The 26,598-nt window shown below is 39.4% G+C and overlaps 3 protein-coding genes and 1 pseudogene across 3 annotated transcripts; all 4 read left to right on the top strand.

The window, feature by feature from the left end:
• Positions 1 to 3,865: 3,865 nt before the first annotated feature.
• On the top strand, positions 3,866 to 7,225 carry LOC139474344 (phytanoyl-CoA hydroxylase-interacting protein-like). The gene is made up of 2 exons (XM_071257325.1): positions 3,866 to 3,995; positions 5,839 to 7,225. The coding sequence occupies exons 1-2, from the start codon at positions 3,968 to 3,970 to the stop codon at positions 6,474 to 6,476; spliced, it is 666 nt and encodes a 221-aa protein (XP_071113426.1). The 5' UTR covers positions 3,866 to 3,967; the 3' UTR covers positions 6,477 to 7,225.
• A 1,145-nt stretch (positions 7,226 to 8,370) lies between these two features.
• LOC139474969 (phytanoyl-CoA hydroxylase-interacting protein-like) lies at positions 8,371 to 15,215 on the top strand. The gene is made up of 2 exons (XM_071258172.1): positions 8,371 to 8,525; positions 14,011 to 15,215. Exons 1-2 carry the CDS (start codon positions 8,492 to 8,494, stop codon positions 14,712 to 14,714), a joined length of 738 nt encoding a protein of 245 aa, XP_071114273.1. The 5' UTR covers positions 8,371 to 8,491; the 3' UTR covers positions 14,715 to 15,215.
• A 4,819-nt stretch (positions 15,216 to 20,034) lies between these two features.
• On the top strand, positions 20,035 to 21,316 carry LOC139474713 (phytanoyl-CoA hydroxylase-interacting protein-like). Its single transcript, XM_071257813.1, has 2 exons — positions 20,035 to 20,104; positions 20,368 to 21,316. The coding sequence occupies exons 1-2, from the start codon at positions 20,035 to 20,037 to the stop codon at positions 21,183 to 21,185; spliced, it is 888 nt and encodes a 295-aa protein (XP_071113914.1). The 3' UTR covers positions 21,186 to 21,316.
• Positions 21,317 to 23,932: 2,616 nt separating this feature from the next.
• On the top strand, positions 23,933 to 26,135 carry LOC139474948 (phytanoyl-CoA hydroxylase-interacting protein-like; annotated as a pseudogene).
• Positions 26,136 to 26,598: the final 463 nt, after the last annotated feature.

Below are 26,598 nucleotides of genomic sequence, written 5' to 3'. Positions count from 1 at the left end.
TCTACCACAGATCTTCACAGTCGGCACTGGTATCAATGTTAATCTATTTCTAAATCTGTTTTTCCTTCAAAGAAAATGGTATTGTGGTATCGCATTGTTTTTTGTAGCTTACAGCTGTAACATTGTCAACGGACACATCTGTCTTACTGTATGTATACCACTTCCATTTACTGATACATAGATCATGGCCGTGGGGGGGACTCGGACAGGTACTTCTTCCTATTTACTGTTATGGAAACTGCATTTACTGACGTGGTTTGAATTGTTCCCCAAGCAGCCTTAGCTGGATCGGGTGGTCAGGCTCCCTTGGGTGGTCAGGTGACCTGTCAGAGTGTGTGTTATCGCTCCCCGACGCCGTGGGATGTTGCTGATAATACCAGTCACTGGATTGTCTGGTGCAGACTCGTTTATGTACAGGTCGCCGTACAATGCTGGAATACTGCTGAGTGCACCGTCAACAACGTCTAAAATGACCGGGTTTAAGGAGTACTAGTTGTACCCGTCTAACGGGCCGATCATTGTCTGTGAGTTGTTTGTGAAGTCTATTCCTGGTGTCCCCCGCCGTGATATTGCTAAAAGCGGCGTAAAACCATACTCACTCACTAACTGAGTTGTTGCTGTTTATGTCAGCAGACAAACATCAGGCTTACTGGACAAGATCAATAGCCAGTGTGTGCGTGAGAATGCGCCATACGCTACATTGGTATGATAACAATGCCACTGTATTTTGTTACGTCATATTCTGCAGGGTTGTAATTGTCAGTGTTATATCAATGACCTAGTTTAGAGTTCCTGGAACGTTTGCGGTTCGTAGAATCCGTAATCAATAGCCAGTGTAGGCTGGAGTAGACAGCTTGGCTTGAATTACACACACCCTACACAGCTAGTATAACACTGGAGTGACTTTCATACGTCAGTGGGCTCAAGTGGGTGTGAGCAACGTACAAGTAGTTGTGCAGTTAAAAAAAATATACCAGCCATATCACGTTGCCAAGATATGATCGAGTATGGGCCAGGTAAACAAGGCACATGAACAACGATTCATGGCCTTGGGCTCAATGTTAAACAGTCAACCAAGTCACTGATCATGAGTGAGTGAGTGAGTATAGTTTTACGCCGCTTTTAGCAATATTCTAGCAATATCACGGCGGGGGACACCAGATGCTTCACACATTGTACCCATGTCGGGAATCGAACCCGGGTCTTCGGCGTGACGAGCGAACGCTTTAACCACTAGGCTACCCGACCGCCCCCATTTTGATGTGTCTTTTAAGACTTGACTTCGCTGTGCAGAGTTGCGTCTCTTGAGCACGCCAGAAACCTATAATTGTGGGTTCGAAACCCGGTTCGCCCCGATTATGTTTCTAGGTTTGTCAGCACCATACCCGTGCTCGTGAATTGGTAAACGTCTGAAACCTGCATCACTTCGGGCTTTCCTCCTACATTAAGCTGACACGCCGTGATAGGACTGGAATACTGTTAAACGCGGCGTTAAACCAAAATCACTCACTCACTCACTAATAGAATAGACCGACCATGTGGATTTCCGGATACAGTAGTTCCCAGCAAACTTGTTCTGTTTGTGTGAGGCGACAAAAGGAGATCGGGTGGTCAGGCTTGGTGACTGTTTCATCTAACCCCGACGGTGGGGACCGTTGCTGATGTGTATGCGCCAGTCAGTCAGGACGTCGTCATATAGCTGGAATGTTATTGAATATGCCGTTAAACAATATACAAACAAACAATAAGTAACAAATCCTAATTTTCAAATAAATATTATTATTGCAGTATATCTACGGCAGCTGCTACATGAAGTAGATGAATACTGCGATGGAGGAAATGGAGGAACATGGGTAGATGCTCTGTATCGCAAAAAAAACATCCTCTTACTTCAGAAATATTTGAAGAAGACGCTGCAGCATCATGGACCCTCACACGTGGAGAGTGGAAGGACACACGATGTCCAATCAATGGGAAGCTGATGGGTCTGTTTGGGGCGATCCTGTGTAACAGTGGTCTACCAGACAGGCTGCCTTTATGATGGTTTTTTGTGTATTTTGATGCTTAACGCCGCACTCAGCTATATGTCGACGGTCTAAAATCATCGCATCTGGACAAGATAATTCTGTGATTGACATCATGAGCATCGATCTACGCAATTGGGATACGATGACATTTGTCAACTAAGTCAGCGAGGCTGACCACCCGATCCCGTTAATCACCACTTACGACAAGCATAGTCGCCTTTAACGGCAAGCATGGGTTGCTGAAAACCCGAGGGACAAGATCACTGAGGGACGTTTCTGATGTATCAGCATTTCTATAATTTACTGATTTTCTACTGCAAGCCGTCACGCAAACACATTCATTATATGAACTAGGTTTTGACAGCGACTGGCCCATAGCTGACCAATCTTGTTAGAAGAACTTGATCAAAATGAATCCGTATGAGAATATGTATTAAATTTTGAGAAAAAGATTCTTTACTGGTACATACAGAACACTGAACCGATCTGGAGTTCACTTGGAGGTCATATATACAGAGGCCATGTCATACAGGGTTCTCTCCCTTACAGGCGCCCTTGGTCAAGGTCATACCACGCCAGGCGGAATTAGGAAGAAGAATGTGCCATAGGCAAAAAAAGGTAACACGTTCCAAAATGAAAACTGTTTTGAAAAGATGGCGACTCCCTCAAGGAACCGGTACAACTGAGACGCAGTGAGCTTTGCATGGTATTCTTACCCCTGGGTCACTTGTTGCGAATGGGTATTTTGACAGGCCCCTGAGTTGTACCTTTGCAAAAGTAAGGAGCATTCTTTGTCAGACTTGAACTGTCAGCTATACGTATTGGGAGAGTTATGGAATGTGGCAGATATGTCAGCTCAGTCATGTTATTTTTGACTTTGTTCTTTTTGATATACATATGACCTACGGAGATTCTGGAGAACAACTGATTTTGTGTCATCTTGCCCACATGTCGAGGATCGTTTTGTCATTTTTTCAACCACTGGTTTGTCTTTCCCAGAGTAAATTCCAGGCCTACTTGTTATAGCTTGGATATTGCTTGTTAAGGCCAGGTCCAGAGTAAATTCCAGGCCTACTTGTAATAGCTTGGATATTGCTTGTTAAGGCCCAGAGTAAATTCCAGGCCTACTTGTTATAGCTTGGATATTGCTTGTTAAGGCCCAGAGTAATTCCAGGCCTACTTGTTATAGCTTGGATATTGCTTGTTAAGACCCAGAATAAATTTCAAGTCTCCTTGCTATAGCTTGGATATTGCTTGTTAAGGCCCAGAGTAAATTCCAGGCCTACTTGTTATAGCTTGGATATTGCTTGTTAACGCCCAGAGTAAATTCCAGGCCTACTTGTTATAGTTTGGATATTGCTTGTTAAGGCCCAGAGTAAATTCCAGGCCTACTTGTTATAGCTTGGATATTGCTTGTTAAGGCCTTTAAACTCAGTCACAGACCATGTGCTAATGTCATTGATCCCACAATTCCATGGGAACTACTTTTTTCCTTCTCCTACTAAAATGCCTATACCGTGTAAGTGGATTTCACTTAAGTCGGTCGGTTCGAATCCCGGTATCCCTGATTATGTTTCTAGGTTTGTCAGCACCATACCCGTGCTTGTGGATTTAATCAAAGTGGTAAACGTCTGAGACCTGCATCACTTCTGGCTTTCCTCCCATAAAAACTTCATCTAAACAACTGTGATGTCGAGACGCTGTTGGAGCATTGATGCCACGATCGACGATAGTGCTGCCCTCGGACATTTAACTTTTCAAGAGGTAATAATCTATAACATAACCATTACATGGATCTATTAATAGAACCGGTTTTCCCGCACATAAGAAGATCTGACTCACAATCATACACAGTTCTTGTTACACTTGCAAGTTAGACAACAAGCAATAAACTCGTGTTACGGTGGTCACACGTAGCTTCTACTCACTGTTCCAGCAACATGGCCAGAGGAGGGCACCAGGATAAAGGTAGTTATACAATAATCAATGTGGTTGATTTCCGCAATTTCTAACACGTTTGTTGGTTGTATTTGCTCATCGTTATTCATGAACAGTATAGGCCTTTCAATCAATTGACAATTGACACACACAGCCAAGAGTTTCATTTGTGATAACAGCTGTAACCTCTTAGTCAGTATAAATTGGAATTGAAGAATATGAAAAAAGTAATTTACACAAAACTAAGCGTCAAAACGAAGGCTAACAACTGCCAATTTGGAGAATATTACTTCCTGGAACACAAAAATACCCGCATTGATAACGTGGGTCGTGACATAGTGCAGCAGGAATACGTGATACTGCTTTCTACTTTGTCCTTCCAGAACATTCATATCTCTCTCTCTCTCTCTCTCTCTCTCTCTCTCTCTCTCTCTCTCTCTCTCTCTCACACACACACACGCCTCACCTCACCTCACCTCAGCTCACCTCACGTGTCACCTCACCTCACCTCACTGCCTGAATATAGGGTTGCCAACAATGGCCTAGTCAGAAAGTGCTCCGTTTCCTGGAACGTTGCATATTCGTGGAACATGTCGTTAGGCTCAAGCTGCCTGATATACGTCGGAGAAACAGTGTTGACAGAGATATATAGCTAATTTGTGCATCACAATCTATAGGAAAAAATACATAGTAAATTTATCCAATTGCGTTGTAGACTCTTGCTATATGTGCACACCCTTATACTTATAATTATCAACAAACGGTCAAGGCTTTGCGACAGTCTAGCGGGTTTTAATCAACAGTTTCTTATTCCCGAACCAAAGTTCAGTTGGCTAGCCTAGTGGCTGAAACGTTTGCTCGTCAAAGTAAATAATTCAGTTCGAGGGTTATTGTTTAGTCCAGGCTGGCTGAGTCTGGATATATACCAAGTACCTGTAATTGTTAAGAATAACGGTAAAGGCTTGGCGGTAGTCCAGCGGGGATTTTATCACAATTTTCTCATTTCTTGAACCAAAGTGTGCTGGGTTAGCCGAGGGGATGAATCGTTTACTCGTCTAACTTAAAATTTTGGTTCGATTTCTAGTTTTGTGTGATTAGCGTACTCATAATTAAGACAATAAATCGGGTGTGATTTTTTTCCAGTGTAATAAGAATACATTTATTTGTTTAAAAAAGATAATTTTTTACGCGTTACTTTTTCACATGTCTATTGAATATCTAACATATCTAACAGGGCTACACAGATATATATATATATGAGCCTTTTGTAGCTCTGATTCTGAAAACTTATACCAGTATATAGAATGCACTTTTGTAAAGGAATTATGGTTAGGATTAGAAGTGTACCTAAACTAGAAACTTGCAAATGATATTCATATTACCATTCTACATATCTTTTCAACCATATAATTCTTCTTGCCAAAAAATACATTCCCCAGTCAAGCGTTAAGAAAACTCCATATGCTTTCCATTTTTCTTAAAAATATTGAAAGATGTATGTAAAATAGAAAAGTTTATCGCAACGAAAATAGAAGATTAATAAGTTTGACAGATCTACTTAATATTCTTCATCAGTCAATCCAATATATATATTTACACATATCTGATCAAGTATACAGATACCATGAATTGCTACACGTATATACCTCATGTGTCAATGTTACAATTATGTCCACTGAATTGAAATATTTTATAAAAAAAAAGAAGGTAACCACATCTTCAGCCAACGTTGCCATATCATTCAGTTTCATTTACAATGTCTTTAATAGTTTTCTCCACAAACAGATGAAAACAATAAAATAAAATATATATACATGTATATATATAAAGGGTCAATCATCATGCAAGTTACAAACTGGTCTTCTCCTTGCAGCCTATTTGCGAAAGCTGCTACCGAAAGCCGAAGAACACTGTGATGGAGACGACTATGACCAGGTGTCTGATCTCTACCGAAACAAGCCATCCTCCTACTTCAAAAACATTCGTAGACACCACGGTAACATCATGGTACCGTATGTTAAGGACGATGGAGGGGATCCGCGTTGTCCAATAAACGGGAGACTTAATGGTCTCTTCTTCGGGGTGACGCTCTACAGGGGTGATCTTCCAGACATGTCGCCGTTCGGAAACACCAGAGTGATAGTACCACTTGATGAACTCTTTGATGATTCAGCAAACCTGTACTTTGCTGATTTCTACTGCAAGCCTTCACGCAAACACATCCATTACGTGACCTTGGTACTTACAGATGCGGGATCAGATGCAGACCGTTTCTGCAGGCGACACCTCATCCAGCTCGATCCGTACAACAACAATTATTTGTGGAAAGATGAATTTTCTGACACATACATGACACTGGACCAATCTGAAGTGCAGGTGGAGGTCATGTATACAGAGAGTATTGACATGTCCCATCGACATCTCACCTCTACTCCCACCATTGGTCAAGGTCACAGCACGCCAGGAGGAATAAGCAAGTCTGAAAATTGTGACATATGCAATGTCTGGTGATGACGTTTTAATGGATTGGTGGTGGTCATACTTGAAAGTGATATGACCGAAATATTTCCAACTATGGCAACTCAGCTGAGTGATCAGCATTCCTGGATATTGCTTTAACCCTTATGGTCGGTACCCAAGACAAAACGACTCTGAAGTGCATAGATTTAAAAGTGCCATGAAAATCAATAGAGGGATACAATTGAAAAATGTCACCGTTTTATTTATATTTTTTTAATTATATATATATAAACAGAGTCAGTGTGATAGTGCAACTGGAAGTGAGGTGAAGATAGAATCTATCTTTGGTCACTGTCGCAAAACAAAGACTTCCTCTGAAAGGACGAGCCGACCAATTTTATTTTGGCAATACATGACACTGAGTTTTTTCCAGAAGTGAAGATTGATACAAATTGACACCATTTCGGAAAGCATCACAATCCTGTTATAAGGATGCTAGAAAAAATTGACAATATGTCGGTATTATCCTTGGTTAAGGGTTTTGTCTATTTTATTTACTTTAAATGGATAATCAGCTTCCTTTTCTGATTTCATCGAATTTGGGATTCACACGCTGGTGTATTATGATTATGCTTTATCTCGCCTGATTTACTTTATTGCCTAATATGTATATATGGGTAAAGATACAATATGTGTACATTGATATTTATATCACATCATGTAAACTGAATAGGTTTGATGTATATATAGCTATATATGTATATGTCTTGTTTTACAGTTTTATATTACTCTCAAATTATATTTTATGTTTGGAATTATTTTTTATTTAATTTGTAAATAAAATAAACAATGAAAATCTACTTTCTATTTTTCTTGTCGGGCAGGCTGATTCCAAGGAAAGGGTTTTAAGCTCTTTTTAGCACTATTCAACCCATATTCTGTCTGGGATATCTAGGATGGACACATGTCCTCATTTTCGGGTTGTGTTGGGGGCCTCGCAATTCGTTTCGTCCCTTGGACATTCCAGAAACTTTGTCTGCATCATACCCGAGCTTGTGGGTTTCACCAGAGTGGAAAATGCCGAGACCTGCATCACGTTGGGCTTTCCTCCCACATTAAGTTGAGACGCCGTAATATAACTGGAATACTGTTAAAGCGACGTTAAACCCAACTCACTCACTCGCTCAATAGGGTTGAGGAATCAATGGTTAACCATGAAGTTATCGAAGCGCGTAGGTTATTTCTGCATCAAACATCACATGTCAATCTGAATATGATGGTTATTCAAATATGAATCAACCAAGTGAGCTAACTCTTACTTCATATTAATTCTGTTTTCTGTTTATCTAGATATAATAGGGCAGTTTATGAACTAGTAATAAATAATTCATAAATATGGGAAATTAGTGACGTTAGTTTTCTTAAACAATTAATATACAAAGACGTTTGACCACTTGATAAGACTGAATGACAAATATTTTCTTCATACTGCAACCGGAAACGTTTATGAAAAATCATAGACTTCACATGAAATGCATTAACGGTCACCAACGTAAAAACATTAAAGTAATTTATCAGATGTATCTGCCATCTCTAGTAGAAGCAGTGGTTGATAGCATGAGCACTGAATGTGCATGCAATCAGCCACGCTCTGTAAGCACTCAATCCTCAAAAGGCTTTTTACAAAAAACATGGATTACTGGGTCTGATCCTCACACTCAATGAAACAGGTGTAGAGGAATGAATCGATGCAATAGTTTAAACAAATACACTAGGGGGTCATGAACCGACTTTAAGTACGGTAACGATGACTTCTAATATTCCAGGAAGGTTATTTTACTCCATACCTAGAATGCGAAATCGAAAGCGAAAGTAACATTTCTAGGATCCACGTACATGTCAAGGTTGTTGACGAGCAGTTAACAGTTGGATACGGCAATACAGACATGTTTGCACACGAGTGTATTGGGATAATAATAGTGCCAACGTATACGAATAACAAACATTACTAGTCCAGTCACCGTATGAAGAAGGAACTAGGAAAGGAAGTAGGTTGAGAATCCGTAATGGCTGAAGGAGGAAGCATAGATGATGAGAAAGGTAGAGATACAAAACGTGTTTCTGTGCGTGGCGTGTGTGTGTGGCGTGTGAGTGTGTGTGTGTGGCGTGTGAGTGTGTGTGTGTGTGTGTGGCGTGTGAGTGTGTGTGTGTGTGTGTGTGTGTGTGATTATAATAGCTCGTACTTCATCCACCTGCACGAGGGTGACACTGAGTTTGCCTCATACATTTTGAAATCATCTCTTGTCCTTGAGCTAAACACAGAGAATATTTTCAGATTTAAACAATAACCCTTCTACTACTACTACTACTACTACTACTACTACTACTACTACTACTACTACTACTACTACTACGATAGAATTGTATCGTGCACTTGGCCACACATTTATTTGTCTGATGATCCTAACTTAATCCCCACCTTCAGATTACACAGAAAGCAAAGCACTTCAGTAGCACAATAGATTACAACTGTGCAACCTAATCATACAAATTATTTCTAGTGCCAAAATAGTCAGGATGACATGACATGGAGATGGAGAAAATGGTTCCATGTACAGCGGAGTATGAACATGATAAAGCATACCGTAACCAAACAGTTAATTACAAATGAAAGGACAGACTGTAATAGACAATGGATATTTCTAAGACTATGGTGGAGTATGGGAACATCTAAAATATTATGGTCAGATGTTGGTTAGATGTTGTCAAACTGTCATCAAATACTTTCCTTTGTTAAATGTTGTCCAACTAAAATAAACATGCTTTGGTTGGTTTGACGTTGTCAAAGTGTCATAAACATTGCCCTCTTAGATCAGATGTTGTCCAACTGTAATACACATGCCTACTTTGGCTAAATGTTGGCAAACTGTTATTAACATGCCTTGTTTGGTTAGATGTTGTCCAGCTGTTATTAACATGCCTTGTTTGGTTAGATGTTGTCCAACTGTTATTAACATGCCTTGTTTGGTTAGATGTTGTCCAGCTGTTATTAACATGCCTTGTTTGGTTAGATGTTCTCCAAATGTTATTAACATGCCTTGTTTGGTTAGATGTTCTCCAAATGTTATTAACATGCCTTGTTTGACTAGATGTTGTCCAGCTGTTATTACCATGCCTTGTTTGGTTAGATGTTGTCCAACTGTCATCAAGATGCCTTGTTTGGTGAGATGTTGTCCACCTGTTATTAACATGCCTTGTTTGACTAGATGTTGGCAAACTGTTATTTACATTCCTTGCTTGCTTAGATGTTGTCCACCTGTCATCAACATGCCTTGTTTGGTTACATGTTAGCAAACTGTTATTAACATGCCTTGCTTGCTTAGATGTTGTCCAACTGTCATTAACATGCCTTGTCTGGTTAGATGTTGTCCAAATGTTGTTAACATGCCTTGTTTGGTTAGATGTTGTCCAGCTGTTATTCACATGCCTTGCTTCCTTAGATATTGTCAAACGGTTATTAACATGCCTTGCTTGGTTAGATATTGTCCAGCTGTTATTAACATGCCTTTTTTTGATTAGATATTGTCCAACTGTCAGTAACATGCCTTGTTTGGTTAGATATTGTCCAGCTGTTATTAACATGCCTTCTTTGATTAGATGTTGTCCAACTGTAATATACATGCCTTGTTTGGCTAAATGTTAGCAAACTGTTATTAACATGCCTTGTTTGACTGGATGTTGTCCAACTGTTATTAATATGCCTTGTCTGGTTAGATGTTGTCCAACTGTTATTAACATGCCTTGCTTGCTTAGATGTTGTCCAACTGTTATTAACATGCCTTGTTTGGATAGATGTTGTCCAGCTGTTATTAACATGCCTTGTTTGCTTAGATGTTGTCCAGCTGTTATTAGCATGCCTTGTTTGGTTAGATGTTGTCCAGCTGTTATTAGCATGCCTTGTTTGGTTAGATGTTGGCAAACTGTTATTAACATGCCTTGTTTGGTTAGATGTTGTCCAGCTGTTATTAACATGCCTTGTTTGCTTAGATGTTGTCCAGCTGTTATTAACATGCCTTGTTTGCTTAGATGTTGTCCAGCTGTTATTAGCATGCCTTGTTTGGTTAGATGTTCTCCAAATGTTATTACTATGCCTTGCTTGCTTAGATGTTGTCCAGCTGTTATTTACATGCCTTGTTTGGTTAGATATTGTCCAGCTGTTATTAACATGCCTTGTTTGGTTAGATGTTGTCCAGCTTTTATTAACATGCCTTGTTTGGTTAGATGTTGTCCACCTGTTATTAACATGCCTTGTTTGGTTAGATGTTGGCAAACTGTTATAAACATGCCTTGTTTGACTAGATGTTGTCCAGCTGTTATTATCATGCCTTGTTTTGGTTAGATGTTGGCAAACTGTTATTAACATGCCTTGTTTGGTTAGATGTTGTCCACCTGTTATTAACATCCCTTGTTTGACTAGGTGTTATCCAGCTGTTATTAACATGTCTTGCTTGCTTAGATGTTGTCCAGCTGTTATTAACATGCCTTGCTTGCTTAGATGTTTGCAAACTGTTCTTAACATTCCTTGCTTGGTTAGATGTCGTCCACCTGTCATCAACATGTCTTGTTTGGTTAGATGTTAACAAACTGTTATTAACATGCCTTGCTTGCTTAGATGTTGGAAACTGTCATCAACATGTCCTTGATTGGTTAGATGCTGTCCAGCTGTTATTAATATGCCTTGTTTGGTTATATATTGTCCAACTGTTATTAACATGCCTTGTTGGGTTAGATGTTGTCTAACTGTCATTGACATGCCTTGTTTGGTTAGATATTGTCCAGCTGTTATTAACATGCCTTGCTTGCTTTGATGTTGGCAAACTGTTATTAACATGTCTTGCCTGCCTAGATGTTGGCAAACTGATATTAACATGCCTTGTTTGACTAGATGTTGTCCAGCAGTTATTCACATGCCTTGTTTGGTTAGATGTTGGCAAACTGTTATTCACATGCCTTGTTTGGTTAGATGTTGTCCACCTGTTATTAACATCCCTTGTTTGACTAGGTGTTATCCAGCTGTTATTAACATGTCTTGTTTGGTTAGATGTTGTCCAGCTGTTATAAACATGCCTTGTTTGACTAGATGTTGTCCAGCTATTATTAACATGCCTTGTTTGGTTAGATGTTGTCCAACTGTCATCAAGATGCCTTGTTTGGTGAGATGTTGTCCACCTGTTATTAACATGCCTTGTTTGACTAGATGTTGGCAAACTGTTATTTACATTCCTTGCTTGCTTAGATGTTGTCCACCTGTCATCAACATGCCTTGTTTGGTTACATGTTAGCAAACTGTTATTAACATGCCTTGCTTGCTTAGATGTTGTCCAACTGTCATTAACATGCCTTGTCTGGTTAGATGTTGTCCAAATGTTGTTAACATGCCTTGTTTGGTTAGATGTTGTCCAGCTGTTATTCACATGCCTTGCTTCCTTAGATATTGTCAAACGGTTATTAACATGCCTTGCTTGGTTAGATATTGTCCAGCTGTTATAAACATGCCTTTTTTGATTAGATATTGTCCAACTGTCAGTAACATGCCTTGTTTGGTTAGATGTTGTTCAACTGTAATATACATGCCTTGTTTGGTTACATGTTAGCAAACTGTTATTAACATGCCTTGTTTGACTAGATGTTGTCCAACTGTTATTAATATGCCTTGTTTGGTTAGATGTTGTCCAACTGTTATTAACATGCCTTGCTTGCTTAGATGTTGTCCAACTGTTATTAACATGCCTTGTTTGGTTAGATGTTGTCCAACTGTTATTAACATGCCTTGCTTGCTTAGATGTTGTCCAACTGTTATTAATATGCCTTGTTTGGTTAGATGTTGTCCAACTGTTATTAATATGCCTTGCTTGCTTAGATGTTGTCCAACTGTTGTTAACATGCCTTGCTTGCTTAGATGTTGTCCAACTGTTATTAACATGCCTTGTTTGGTTAGATGTTGTCCAACTGTTATTAATATGCCTTGTTTGGTTAGATGTTGTCCAACTGTTATTAACATGCCTTGCTTGCTTAGATGTTGTCCAACTGTTATTAACATGCCTTGTGTGCTTAGCTGTTGTCCAACTGTTGTAAACATGCCTTGTTTGACTAGATGTTGTCCAGCTGTTATTAACATGCCTTGGTTGGTTAGATGTTGTTCAGATGTCATTAACATGCCTTGTTTGGTTAGATGTTGTCCAGCTGTCATTAACATGCCTTATTTGGTAAGATGCTGTCCAGCTGTTATTAACATGCCTTGTTTTGTTAGATGTTGTTCAGCTGTTATTAACATGCCTTGTTTGGTAAGATGCTCTCCAGTTGTTATTTACATGCCTTGTTTGACTAGATGTTGTCCAGCTGTCATCAACATGCCTTGTTTGGTTTGATGTTGGCAAACTTTTATTAACATGGCTTGCTTGCTTAGATGTTTGCAAACTATTATTAACATGCCTTGCTTGGTTACATGTTGTCCAGCTGTTATTAACATGCCTTGTTTGGTAAGATGCTGTCCAGCTGTTATTAACATGCCTTGTTTTGTTAGATGTTGTCCAACTTTGGGAATAAGAGATGGGTACAAAGCACATTTTAGGGACGAACGACTACTTATCTTTTTCCGAACTAAAAATCCTTGAAGTTTGTTTCATGATACTGTTGACGCAGTGAAGCATAGTAACTTTGGAAACTATTCTCCATTATCTGATATATTTTAGGGATGTCGACAAAATAAAGGGTGTAAAACAAACAGCATAAAATTAAAGAAACAGAAAACCTAAGATTCCTTAAGACAAATTTAACTTTTGATATAATTTATTCGTTTGCCCTCACCAGTCTACAAGGTTTAACGCCGCACTCAGCAGTATTACAGCTATATGACGGCGGTCTGTAAATAATCGAGTCTGGACCAGACAATCCAGAGATTAATATCATGAGCATCGATCCACGCAATTGGGATACGATGACGTGCATCAACCAAGTCAGCGAGCCTGACCACCCTATCCCGTTAGTCGCCTCTTACGACAAGCATAGTCGCATTTTATGGCAAGATGGGCTGCTGAGGACCTATTCTACCCCGAGTCTTCACGGGTCAGTCTACAAGGGAAAAAGTTTTTAAAAAACATGTCTTGAAAGTTGTTATTCGTGTTTCACTTGGTATTCATAAATATCTAGGGGGATTCGACATATAATTAACCTTAGACTTACAGGCCACAAGACATAACAAATCTTAACTTAAAGCAACACTTTCATTTGAAGATTTTTATTCAAATATGACTTCCCTATGTTTAGTCCACAAAACGAATAAATTGTATATAATTTATTAAGCAAAATAAATTGACAGTTCAATGGACTGCTCATTTAAGAACGTATCATGCTGTCTTGTCTAATATCTACATGTTTACCCCTTTCGCCGTGCTATCACTGACTTTCAGTGATCCATTCATCCATTCATCACTGTTGTGCCTATTTTTCATCTCATACTACGTTTATAATTGTCAGTACTGCACCGGATGTAACCATGCTGCAGCTTGTACATTTCCTATTGCAGAATATCTGAGAAAGCTGCTCCGCAAAGCTGAGGACCCCTGCAGTGGGGGCAGTATTGATACTGTGTCTACCCTCTATCGCAACAAGCCATCCTCCTATTTCGTGGACATTCGGCAGAACCACAATAACATCATGGAACCTTATCTGAAGGACAATGGCGGAGACCAACGCTGTCCAATAAATGGGAGACTGAAGGGTCTTTTCTTTAACGTGACACTTAGGAATGGACATCTGCCAGATATGTCGCCTTTTGGAGACACGAGAGTAAAAATGCCACTGAGCGAGGTTTTTGATGATTCAGCAAATCTGTATTTTGCTGACTTCTATTGCAAGCCCTCACGCAGGCGTGTTCACTACGTCACCTTGGTTCTGACACATTCAGGATCGGAGGCAGACAGTTTCTGTAAGACACACCTGCTGAAGCTTGATTCGTACACCAACATTTATTTGCGAAAAAAAACATACTTATCTGGCACATACGAGACACTGGACCGTCCTGCAGTTCACGTGGAGGTCATGTATACAGAGGCCGTGAACATGACACACAGGGTTCTGGCCCCTACTGATACCTTTGGTCAAGGCCACAGCACACGAGGTGGAATAAGGAAGACTGTGGGCTGCAGTATATGCAATGTTGGGGATACATCTTTGAATGAGCTGCTTCGCAAGCTACTGGCAGCATTTAATCGCGAGGATTCCTTCTAGAAATACCCATCGAGTGTTTTGCTTCATAATCAGACAAGTGCATGAACGCCAGAACATACACCAAATTATCAGTGATAATAGCCTGCCATTAAATGCAAGACATAAAGCTGATCTCATTTTGGTTAAATGTAATGTTTAACGAACTCATCCATACAACAGGGATGTGAACTCCGGCTGGGTGCAATGTTATTTCTAATTATGTCTTATTTCACCCGGCAGCGGTTATTGATGCTCATGTCATGAGGAAATGTTTCTTATGCTTCGGATAGGCTGCTGTGTTGTAATATACAATAACATACCAAATATGGTATGTAATACATAATAACATTCACCTTCTCAAAAGTGACGAGAAACACACAGCTGATATTTTGTGTAAATGGCAATGACCACCTTTAATTTTTGATATGTGCTTGCGGCACCATGGTTAGCAGTCATACGGTCGTTGCACATGTTGCCAACAAATTGCTCTTGTCATCAGTCACCGACCATTTGATTTTCTAAGGGGGCCTGGAATTTGTTTCTTCTCTATAAATTCTTCCAGTCCTACCATAATTTTTCTCTCACTTTCGGGAAGATGGGGGTACCCTTGTGTTTAAAGCGTTTACGCGTCATGCTGAAGGCCCGGGTTCGATTCCCACATGTGTAAAGCCCATTGTTAGTGTTCCCAGGCGTCTTATTGCTTGAATATTGCTAAAGGCGGTGTAAGACCATACACACTCGCGCACGCTCAATACTATTTACCTTCACTCTTGACTAACTCCAGATTGTTACAAAATGCATCGTTTTTCAAAAGAATTGATAAAATAACGCTCCGTAGAAATATAATTAGTTTTTCGCAACCTGTTGTGTGTGTGCAGTGCTTGGACTTAACCAAGTCATTTCTTGGAAGTCACCGTGAGAAGGGATTTCATGGAAATGAGGTGTCTGCAGGAAAAAGGATACCTCCTTTTTACCAATCAGTATCAAGCATTCCACTACTTTCTACTCGTATTTCATATTGTGTGTGGTTTCTGTTTTTATATTTACATTGTGCTTATGTGCGCCGTGCATTTGAAATAAATTTTTACCCCTTACTTTCCTCTACGTTCTTTATCATATTACCCATATGCTGGAACAAAATATATGTACAAATACATTACATTACATGCTATAGAAAGAATAAAGACACTGTGAATGCTAAAGCGGTGTTTACTGATGGAAATATTCAACTGTACTGATGGGCTGAAGAGAAGATACTGGCAAATCACTATGTCTATATCAGATATGGTTGGGTGTTGTTGTATTTAGATGGTCTGGCGTATGAATTCCATTTTGTGGCATCGAAAAGACAAAACATCTTTAAAGATTTGTATGCTCTGTCCCGGACCTTATTGACAGTAAAAGGTACAGCTGAAGGAGGAAGCATAGATACTGCAAAAGGAAAAAAAAGATGCCAGCATCTATTGACGTACATCATAGTTATAAGGAAACAAAAGATGCCAGCATCTATTGACGTACATCATAGTTATCTGTACATGAATTATTTTTCATTTTCAATTGTAACAACTCAGGCATCCCGGATCTGAATAGTTCGCCAATACTTGATCCTTGGCGTTACAGCTAACTAAGTGGAGTTGATGTGAGCAGATAGCTCACTCTTTCGTCTTTCATGTGATTCGATTAATCTTGTAAATAGCCTATAAAATCGCATTTCCTTCTGGAGACCAAACATTGAACGCCCCAGTGAATGGAGACACTTGAATTTAGCAAATTGGAACTATGCTGATTACAACTGCAAGTCTGTACAAAATGTATTTTTCAGTTTAAGATTAAGAACTCATAAAAGGTCCAATAAAGTCCCGAGTTCTTGATGGATGCTATATTTTTGTCTAATTTGTTGAGTACTGGAAGAACAAATCGTTAGCTACTTTATTAATTAGTCCAACTAATTTTTGGGAAATCCACATGGGTCCACAATTTGTTCTAAACAAAAGATGAATAATGCCTTTAACCAAAATTTTCAATGCTCATAAGCAAGTCCTCTACGTTTCCGGGAATGCCACCTTCATTTAAAGAAAATTCAATCAACATTTTAATGGTAGGCACAATCATGCAAATTCATCTGATCAACTACTAGGTGTCTGGAGACCTTCCCCTAGCAATGGTTACATACTATGAAATGACCATTTAATCGAATATGGTCTCTGTGTATAAATAATCCAAACTGTATTAATAACTCTCGCATTATCATGTGTATGTTTTTGTATTCATTCAGGTTAACTTGTAATGGTGACATGGGGTATTAATAACCCGTGTGGGCTTGTCCTGCCCCGTGCAGTGCATGGTGGAACACACAGGCACAGATGTCGCTATATGATAGTTTATCGCGACGTGTCATCTCAACTCACCTCACTGCCTTAATATGGGGTTACCAACAATAGCCCAATCAGGAATGCTCCACTTCCTGAAACGTTGCGTATACGTGGAACATGTCATGTGAGGCTCATGTGAGGCTCTTGTCAGTAGTATCAGCTACCTGATATACGTCTCTGGTGGGAAAGGAGAGACAGTGTTGATAAGGATATACAGCTAATTTGGGCATCAGAATCTAAAAGAGATAGCTTGTACATTAGAATAAGAATACGAATATGTACATTGCAAATTTAAGTGAATGTTAAGCCCAGGTAGACAGAGGTTAGATATATATACCCCAGTAATTGTAGTTATCAAGACTGTCAAGGCCACACACATCCTTGATCCTTGAACTGTTACTTCCCTTTTCGATTTCGCGTTCTAAGTATAGATTAAGAGAACCTTCCAGGAAAATTAGAGGTTATGAAGACCCGACCAAAATCTTTTAAAGTCAGGATATAGCCCACTTTGTATTTATTTGTATCTATTCCAACTACGCCGTGTTCATTCGACTTCTCCATGGTCCAGTGGATAGAGCGTGTGCCCGGAGAGAGCAAGGTCGAGGGTCTACCAAAGGACGTTAAAAGATCGTACTGTTCGGTACCCTGACTGGCACACGGAATCAAGTGGTTAAACCAAGTATTATTCGGCTCGGAGACAGAATACTGTGTATGAGTGGGGTCTTCGTGTTAAACTGCGGCACGGCATCTCAGTTGGATAGCACTATGAGATCTTCATTAGTTCGGACTAGTACAAGCAGCCACACACACACACACACACACACACACACACACACACACACACACACACACACACACACACACACACACACACACACACACACACACACACACATTGGACGAACTAACGCTTGATGTATTGTAGTATTGTCTCAAATTATCGAAATAAGGAAGGTGCACTAATCTGACTATATGATGTAAAGGGGATAATGCATGCTCAGAGTGCTTCTCTAATCGGTGTTAAGTTGGTCTATATTCACAAAAGCTAAACGTGTTAGTGTTAAGGAAATATAAACAGTGAGTTTAGTTTAATGCCACTTTGCAAACGTCTCTTAGAGACATCCTTGCATGACGTTTATCACAGTTTGTTAGGGTAATATGGGAGGAGGCCAACGTTACACATGTCGAAGACGAACAATAACAATGAATAGGTTTTCATTACAGCTGTTGTGCCGGCCATATGGAAAATCGAATTTGAAACAAATTTGGTTCTCATCTTGGGTGGGAAGAAGTAAATGTCAGTGTCACTGGTCCACTGCTTCGAGTTGTTATGCAGTGTGTTGAGAAGATCAGCAACCCTGCAGAGTCCTTCGCTTGGATAGAGACGACTGGCCTCAAAAGTAAAACCGAAGGCTTTCTGTTTCCTGCTCAAGACCAGTCACTTCCACTCGAAACCGTCAACATGTAATTTGGCATCAACATGTAAATATCAAATGTAGAATATGCAATGAATTCAATGAGACTGTCAACAACATTGTCAGTGGATGCCCAGCTTTGGCACAAACACAGTATCTTAAGCAACGTGATGGAGTGGCTCGATCATTTTATTACCGTCTTTGCCATGCTTGTGGCTTTGACACAGAGGTCCATCCATGGTACAACCCGGAATATGTAGAGGGCGTCATGGAAAATAATAAATACAAAATTCTTTAGAATAGGTCCGTACACAGCCTCAGACGTATCCAGGTCAAAAAACCTAATCTTGTCCTATTTGATAAATGTTTGTCCCTTTTGACAGTAATGTATCACGAAATATCACGCTTGCATCCCAAGTGCCAAGTTGTCAGACTCCCCATTGTTCTCTGTGCCTTAGGTTTGGTACCTCTCAATCTGTTGACTGACATTGGCAGAGTGCCCTAGTTTGCTACCAGGAATACAGCTCTTCTGACAACCTGGGTAGTGCAGAAGGCTGCAGTGTTGGGGAGTCTTCACATTCTCCGAAAAGTTTTGGGTGGGTTCGACTAGGCAGCGCTTGCTAGGAGAAGTCCCATTCGCTATCTGGGCAACGTGTAGACGGGCAAGGGCCCTGAGCTGATGTTGAGCCTAACCAGCCCGGACGTGCCAGGATCACCAAACACCTCTTTGCTGCATTTCTTATTCTAATATGTAAATAGTAAATATAATAATAATAATGTTTTGAGCATTGTGTCTATTTGATATATGTGTAACAATTGCACCTATTCAATACCGAATCATGTCTGAATCAAGAACATGCGTCGTAGTACAAGGTATTAGAGACTTGATATGTTCGATTACGACTTCGAGACAAATGAAGGAGTCGATAAGTGCTTTTTAGGCCATGAACACATTTTGTCAGGTCATCCAGGGAACCAGACATTCGCTTCGGGAACATGGAATATGATATCAGCCACGCTCTCAGGAATATGTGGCTTTGGCTAGAACCACGTAAACGTAAGCAGCCATCATATATGGTGTCAAAAGCATCTTTTGTATAGAAAGAAGTCGGATAAGAATACCGAGCGGAGAGATAGCTGATACCTTACATAAAACGGATAAAACAGTAAAGCAGCGTTTGGTTCAGATCAATCACTTAATGAGTGAATTAGTGAAAATATGAGTGAAAATATGCGACTTTTTGTTACCTCTGGTTTGACTTGTGCACATCATGCATGCAACGGTTTCTACGTCAATAACCGACTCCTAACATACCATAATATACTCCTTGCATACCACTAAGTAGTCTTGATCCTACCTCGGATACTTCCTGCATGGGAATCATACCCTATCTAGCATTACACTGGTTATAACCTGAAATGCCTTTTTATACCTCACAGAAAATAGAAGTGAAAATGAAAGTAGAAATTCAAGGAACCTTGTCATTGTATACGCTCGAGCATTATCTGACCTATTGCACAACAATACTCTGTTTCTATTTATAGAGCCAACATATGCACAGAACGAGTATCGGCAACCATATTGCAATCATGGCTGTAGGAGGAAGCACAGATGCAGGAAAAGGTATGGATATACTTCTGTCCAAGATGACTATTACAGTATTTTCATAGTAATTGTGTGCTAAAAGGGGAAATCCCTCAAACTACCTCGTCTGACATATTTTGTATTTCTGTTGTATAATGCGGCGGACAGATATGCAGTCGGTATTGAAAGGGATATAATTTCTCATCTGTGAGAGTCACAATAATTTGAAATACTTTTCGTCGATGTTAACATGGCTTCCATGATATCTATACTAAAACATAATTTACATATTCATTTTACAGAATATCTTCAGAAGCTGTTAGATAAAGCTAATGATCACAGCCAGAGTGGCACATCTGAAGATGTATATTACCTGTACCGGAATAAACCCAACAGCTACTTTCAGGATATCAAAAATAACTACAATGGCATCATGAAAAAGAGACTCAAAGACAATGGAGGTGATCCACGCTGTCCAATCAATAGCAGACTTGGCGGACTCTTTTTTGGGGTTACACTACAGGGAGGTGTTATACCAGATAAATCGCCATTTGGAAACACAAGAGTTAAAGTTCCGCTGAGTGAGGTGTTTCATGGCTCATCAAATTTGTACTTTGCCGATTTCTTTTGCAAACCTTCACGCAACCGAATACATTATGTTACCTTGGTTCTGACAAAGGCTGATTCAGAAGCAGATATGTTCTGTAAAGAGAACCTGATCAAACTCAATGTCATGAACAACTTGTACTTGCAAAAGCAAAGCTTAGGGTACTCAACACTGAAACGATCCAAAGTATTTGTTGATGTGTTCTATACAGAAGATATAGACATATCAAACAGGATCCTCGGTTCTACAGGGATATATGGACGAGGGCAAAGTGTTGGGGGAATACGAAAAGCTGGTGGGTGTGGGATTTGCAATGTCGGAGTCGACCCCGGAAGAAGATATGTACATCCCGTGGAATATGACGATCTTTTTGACGATGCCCATCGTTTTGACGATGACGTTCGTTTTGACTATGACGATCCTTTTGGATATACAAACAATCCTTTTGAGGACTATTATGATGATATGGGTATTAGCTATGATTTTGATGATTACTATTCATACTTCAATTGATGGGACTATATTAAATAATCTTGAGCAGATTCCATGACAGATCGCCTGAGTAGGTGCTTGTATTAGTATAATGTGTATATACTATGACATGTCTTTAGAGTAATGTGTCACACAGTATATATTTTTTTTCCGTACTGACAGTATTATTTTATTTCACTTAATCAGATGAGATACACATGTAGAGTTGCTTTTTAGCTCATGGATTTGATTATAAATGTGTGGCAACATTAGTCTGAAAAGGTACTGTGTTTAATGCATGTTGGTGTGGATTTCTGAAATCTGGGATTGTAATCATTTCAAGATACTGTTTTACCTACAATGAAAGAAACCAGACAAATTGATTCATGTGAAAAAAATAACGTAGGAACCATTTTGCATTTTATAATTAATTAATCATGAAAAATCTATATAATCATCAAGTCACTGTCTTCTTTTTACCAACAAATATGAGGCAGAAAATGACCACTTTGTCACACAAACCCATTACAAATACTTAAACTGTGATAGAAATATCTAAATAGCTAGAAAATATTACCACTTTGTGATGAAGAGTTAGTAAAGCGTTAGTTCGTCCAATGTGTGTGTGTGTGTGTGTGTGTGTGTGTGTGTGTGTGTGTGTGTGTGTGTGTGTGTGTGTGTGTGTGTGTGTGTGTGTGTGTGTGTGTGTAATGTTTTATTGACCTCGATGTTGGGATTTTACGAGCTGAACGCTCATCAAGACTCAAGATGGTGTTTGGGGTGTGCTGGAACAGTTGGCTCATGAATTGCAGTGTAAGTGTAAATGTTGTATCACTGCAATGAATAACTTCTCTCAATGTTTGAGTGTCTGGTTTTTACCAATATTCCATTCTTGTCTTTTATTTAGTTTTTGTGTGCCTTAAGTATTAACCATGTAAAATATTGTTATTTCCATATACATGTATACGTAATTAATTGTTTGCTTCAAAGTGTACTTCTGACATTGTCATTGTTAACCTTGATATTCGATTCTGATGTTTGAAGCTCACATTGCACATTCTCATTGTTGCGTCTCACCAAAATATTGAATTAAACGGTTTGGTTTGATTTGTTTTGATTCATCAATACAGCATCAATGTCACAGATAAAGGGAGCCAGTCTCTCATGTTAACAACTTGCTTCACATATATGTCATGTATGTTATGACATAATTATTTGCTGTCATTCGTTTTGATCGTTATGATCGTTTAAATCGTTTGAATTATTGAATAAATGGTGATCTATGTTGATTTGATTTGATTCATCAATACATCATCAATGTCACAGATAAAGAGAGCCAGTCTCTCACGTTAACTATATGCTTCATTTAAATGTCATGTATGTTATGACATAATTATTTGCTACCACAACAACTATCCAAATCAAAAGCAAACTTTGTTATGGACTCTATGTCAGCGTTTCTCCAGTCACTTGAATGATAGAGCTGAAACGTACTTGTTAATACTCATTGACAAATACTTGAATATTACTTTCGAGAATATGATATATATATGTGTAATGCAGTAGAGATTTCTTCTGATAAATGCCACGTATCAAGGTAACTCTGCCCCCTATGCCAAGTATATTTCTTCAGTAACAGATATGAACGTTTTTACACAGGCACTTCACATCTGTGATAAGTGTATAACCAAGCCCACAAGGGAGGTGTTTTGATTTCACACTCTTTTATGAAACCAAATGAAAACAGTAAGTTGATGACAAAAGACCATGTCTTTTGTGTATCTGTCAATTGTTTTGTATAGGAGTTGCAAAGTTTAATGCTTTTTGTTGTGTACCTGAGTTTTATTTTATCATTGGGATAATTAACTTTCCAAAGAGATACATACCTGCTGGAGTTAAAATGGTATTGTCATGGGTACCCACACGGTAAGATGTTTCATATCCATTTACGATCTGTATTGATTATGGGGTAGCCTGATGATTTATTCACATCGCCGAGTGACCCCACACGTGTTAAACGTGAAAATCCTAATTCCGGTGTCTCCATATGGTATTGCCGGAATTATTGCGAAGGATGTGTAAAGTCACTCACTCACGTATCTTGTGGTGATCTGGGATTCGAACACAATTACACTCATACGAACACTCCAGTGAAGGGTACTTATACCTAAGCAAGACATGTAAGTATGTATTTTAGTTCATAAACGTTGGAATTGAATGACGTTTGGTTTCTTAAACAGTTGACACACATAGATTTTCGGCCAATTCATAAGAGTGAAATATCAAGATTTTCTTCATACTGCATATTAAGGAAACGTCTATGATAAGTCATTAACTGCACATCGACTGCATAAACGGGAAGAAACGTAAAACACACGCAGGTGATTGATCAGATGTACCGAACTTCTTTAGTGGAAACAGTGGGGGACAGTATGAGCAACAATCCTAGCCTTAGGTACATACAATGAGCCAAGCCCTGTAAGCACTCAGTCCTCATACGTCGGCTCTAACGACAAGCATGGCGTACTGGGGGCGTAGTTGTGATAGATGTAAAGGTCTATAAAATCACAAGGGGGCTGTATCTTAACTTTGAATGAAAATCGGGTCTTCATGACCTCTAATTATCACAAAGGTTATCTTACTACATACTTAGAATGCGAAATCGAAAGGGAAAGTATCAGTTCTAGGATCAGCATTGATGTAGGGGACAAATGTATCTTGTTTACACACAGGCGTATTGAGGTATATATCGACCTACATTACTTCTCAAGTCACTTTGTGAAGAAGAGCTTGGAAAAGCAGTAGCACAACAACTATCCTATCTGTCATGGCTGAAGGAGGGAGTACAAATGTCGAGAAAGGTAAAGGTGTTAGTGTATGTGTTAATGTGTGTGTGTGCTAATGTGTGTGCTAATGTGTGTGTGTGTGTGTTAATGTGTGTGTGTTAATGTATGTGTGTGTGTGTGTGTGTGTGTGTGTGTGTGTGTGTGTATAATTAATATAATTAACTGATAGCTACAAAAGTCAAGGTCACAATTCTTTACTCAAAAAGCAAAGCTTTCATTTGTAGATCTTTTTTAAACATTTTAAACAAAACAAATTCATTAAATATAATTTACAATACAAATATAATGATGCTTGAACGGATTGCTTTTCAAAGAATGTTAAACACTTCTTATGCTTTATCGTCCTGCTTCGCGAACACCTGGAGTCACAAATCAACTGACACATGCATATCATTGTCATCCCTATTTTGCCTTAATAACGTGGCTGTCATAGTCAAAAGCATGCCTATTACAGAGCATGCACTCTTTCGAAAGTTTACTACGTGATGAGACTTTCACACAGAGTTGTAAAGCAGGTAAAGCCCGAAGTGATGCAGGTCTCAGACGTTTACCACTTCGGTGAAACCCACGAGCACGGGTATGGTGCCGACAAACCTAGAAACATCATTGGGATGGCCCTATGGAATCGAGACTGATTATTCTATGGCGTTGACGTTTTGATATTACAAACGTCATCTCATCTTAAGTTTCTAATTTTCAGTACTCCACCGGATGTTATCATGGTGTTCATTTTAAATTTCCTATTTCAGAATATCTGAAAAAGCTGCTCCGCAAAGCCGAGGACCACTGCAGTGAAGGCAGCTTTGATAATGTATCTACCCTCTATCGCAACAAGCCATCCTCCTATTTTGATGACATTCGGCAGAACCACAATAACATCATGGAACCTTATCTGAAGGACAATGGCGGAGACCAACGCTGTCCAATAAATGGGAGACTGAAGGGTCTCTTCTTTAACGTTACACTTAGGAATGGACATCTGCCAGATGTGTCGCCTTTTGGAGACACGAGAGTGAAAATGCCACTGAGCGAGGTTTTTGATGATTCACCTTGGTTCTGACACATTCAGGATCACAGGCAGACAGTTTCTGTCAGACACACCTGCTGAAGCTTGATTCGTACACCAACATTTATTTGCGAAAGACATACTTATCTGGCACATACGAGACACTGGACCGTCCTGCAGTTCACGTGGAGGTCATGTATACAGAGGCCGTGAACATGACACACAGGTTTCTCTCCCTTACTGGTATCATTGGTCAAGGCCACAGCACACCAGGTGGAATAAGGAAGACTGTGGGCTGCAGCATATGCAATGTTTGGTGATACATCTTTGGATGAGCTGCTTCCCAAGCTACTGGCAGGATGTAATCTCGAGGGTTCCTTCTAGAAATACCCATCGAGTGTTTTGCTTCATAATCAGACAAGTGCATGAACGCCTGAACATACACCGAATTATCAGCGATAATAGCCTGTCATTAAATGTGACGAGAAACACACAGCTGATATTTTGTGTAAATGGCAATGACCACCTGTAAATTTTAATATGTGCTTGCGGCACCATGGTTGGCAGTCATACGGTTGTTGCACATGTTGCCAACAAATTGCTCTTGTCATCAGTGACCGACCATTTGATTTTCTAAGGGGGCCTGGAATTTGTTTCTTCTCTATAAATTCTTCCAGTCCTACCATAATTATTCTCTCTCACTTTCGGGAAGATGGGGGTACCCTTGTGTTTAAAGCGTTTACGCGTCATGCTGAAGGCCCGGGTTCGATTCCCACATGTGTAAAGCCCATTGTTAGTGTTCCCAGGCGTCTTATTGCTTGAATATTGCTAAAGGCGGTGTAAGACCATACACACTCGTGCACGCTCAATTCTATTTACTTTTACTCTTGACTAACTCCAGATTGTTACAAAATGCATCGTTTTTCAAAAGAATTGATAAAATAACGCTCCGTAGAAATATAATTAGTTTTTCGCAACCTGTTGTATGTGTGCAGAGCTTGGACTTAACCAAGTCATTTCTTGGAAGTCACAGTGAGAAGGGATTTCATGGAAATGAGGTGTCTGCAGGAAAAAGGATACCTCCTTTTTACCAATCAGTATCAAGCATTCCACTACTTTCTACTCGTATTTCATATTGTGTGTGGTTTCTGTTTTTATATTTACATTGTGCTTACGTGCGCCGTGCATTTGAAATAAATTTTTACCCCTTACTTTCCTCTACGTTCTTTATCATATTACACATATGCTGGAACAAAATATATGTACAAATACATTACATTACATGCTATAGAAAGAATAAAGACACTGTGAATGCTCAAGCGGTGTTTACTGATGGAAATATTCAACTGTACTGATGGGCTGAAGAGAAGATACTGGCAAAACACTATGTCTATATCAGATATGGTAGGGTGTTGTTGTATTTAGATGGTCTGGCGTATGAATTCCATTTTGTGGCATCGAAAAGACAAAACATCTTTAAAGATTTGTATGCTCTGTCCCGGACCTTATTGACAGTAAAAGGTACAGCTGAAGGAGGAAGCATAGATACTACAAAAGGAAACAAAAGATGCCAGCATCTATTGACGTGCATCATAGTTATAAG

The sequence above is a fragment of the Haliotis cracherodii genome, unplaced genomic scaffold (assembly GCF_022045235.1).
Source record: "Haliotis cracherodii isolate W230 unplaced genomic scaffold, xgHalCrac1.p SCAF_3, whole genome shotgun sequence".
Classification (NCBI taxonomy): domain Eukaryota; kingdom Metazoa; phylum Mollusca; class Gastropoda; order Lepetellida; family Haliotidae; genus Haliotis; species Haliotis cracherodii.
The sequence above is the reverse complement of the archived record's forward strand: the minus strand, read 5'-3'. Positions and strand labels throughout refer to the sequence as shown.

What these genes read in the sequence shown, in the direction of transcription:
- LOC139474344 (XM_071257325.1), top strand. Translation starts at nt 3,968, where the DNA reads ATGGCCAGAGGAGGGCACCAGGATAAAG. An exon ending in AGGAGGGCACCAGGATAAAG is followed by an intron (nt 3,996 to 5,838) that starts GTAGTTATACAA and finishes TTCTCCTTGCAG; the next exon opens with CCTATTTGCGAAAGCTGCTA.
- LOC139474969 (XM_071258172.1), top strand. Translation starts at nt 8,492, where the DNA reads ATGGCTGAAGGAGGAAGCATAGATGATGAGAAAG. An exon ending in AAGCATAGATGATGAGAAAG is followed by an intron (nt 8,526 to 14,010) that starts GTAGAGATACAA and finishes TTCCTATTGCAG; the next exon opens with AATATCTGAGAAAGCTGCTC.
- LOC139474713 (XM_071257813.1), top strand. Translation starts at nt 20,035, where the DNA reads ATGCACAGAACGAGTATCGGCAACCATATTGCAATCATGGCTGTAGGA. An exon ending in AAGCACAGATGCAGGAAAAG is followed by an intron (nt 20,105 to 20,367) that starts GTATGGATATAC and finishes TTCATTTTACAG; the next exon opens with AATATCTTCAGAAGCTGTTA.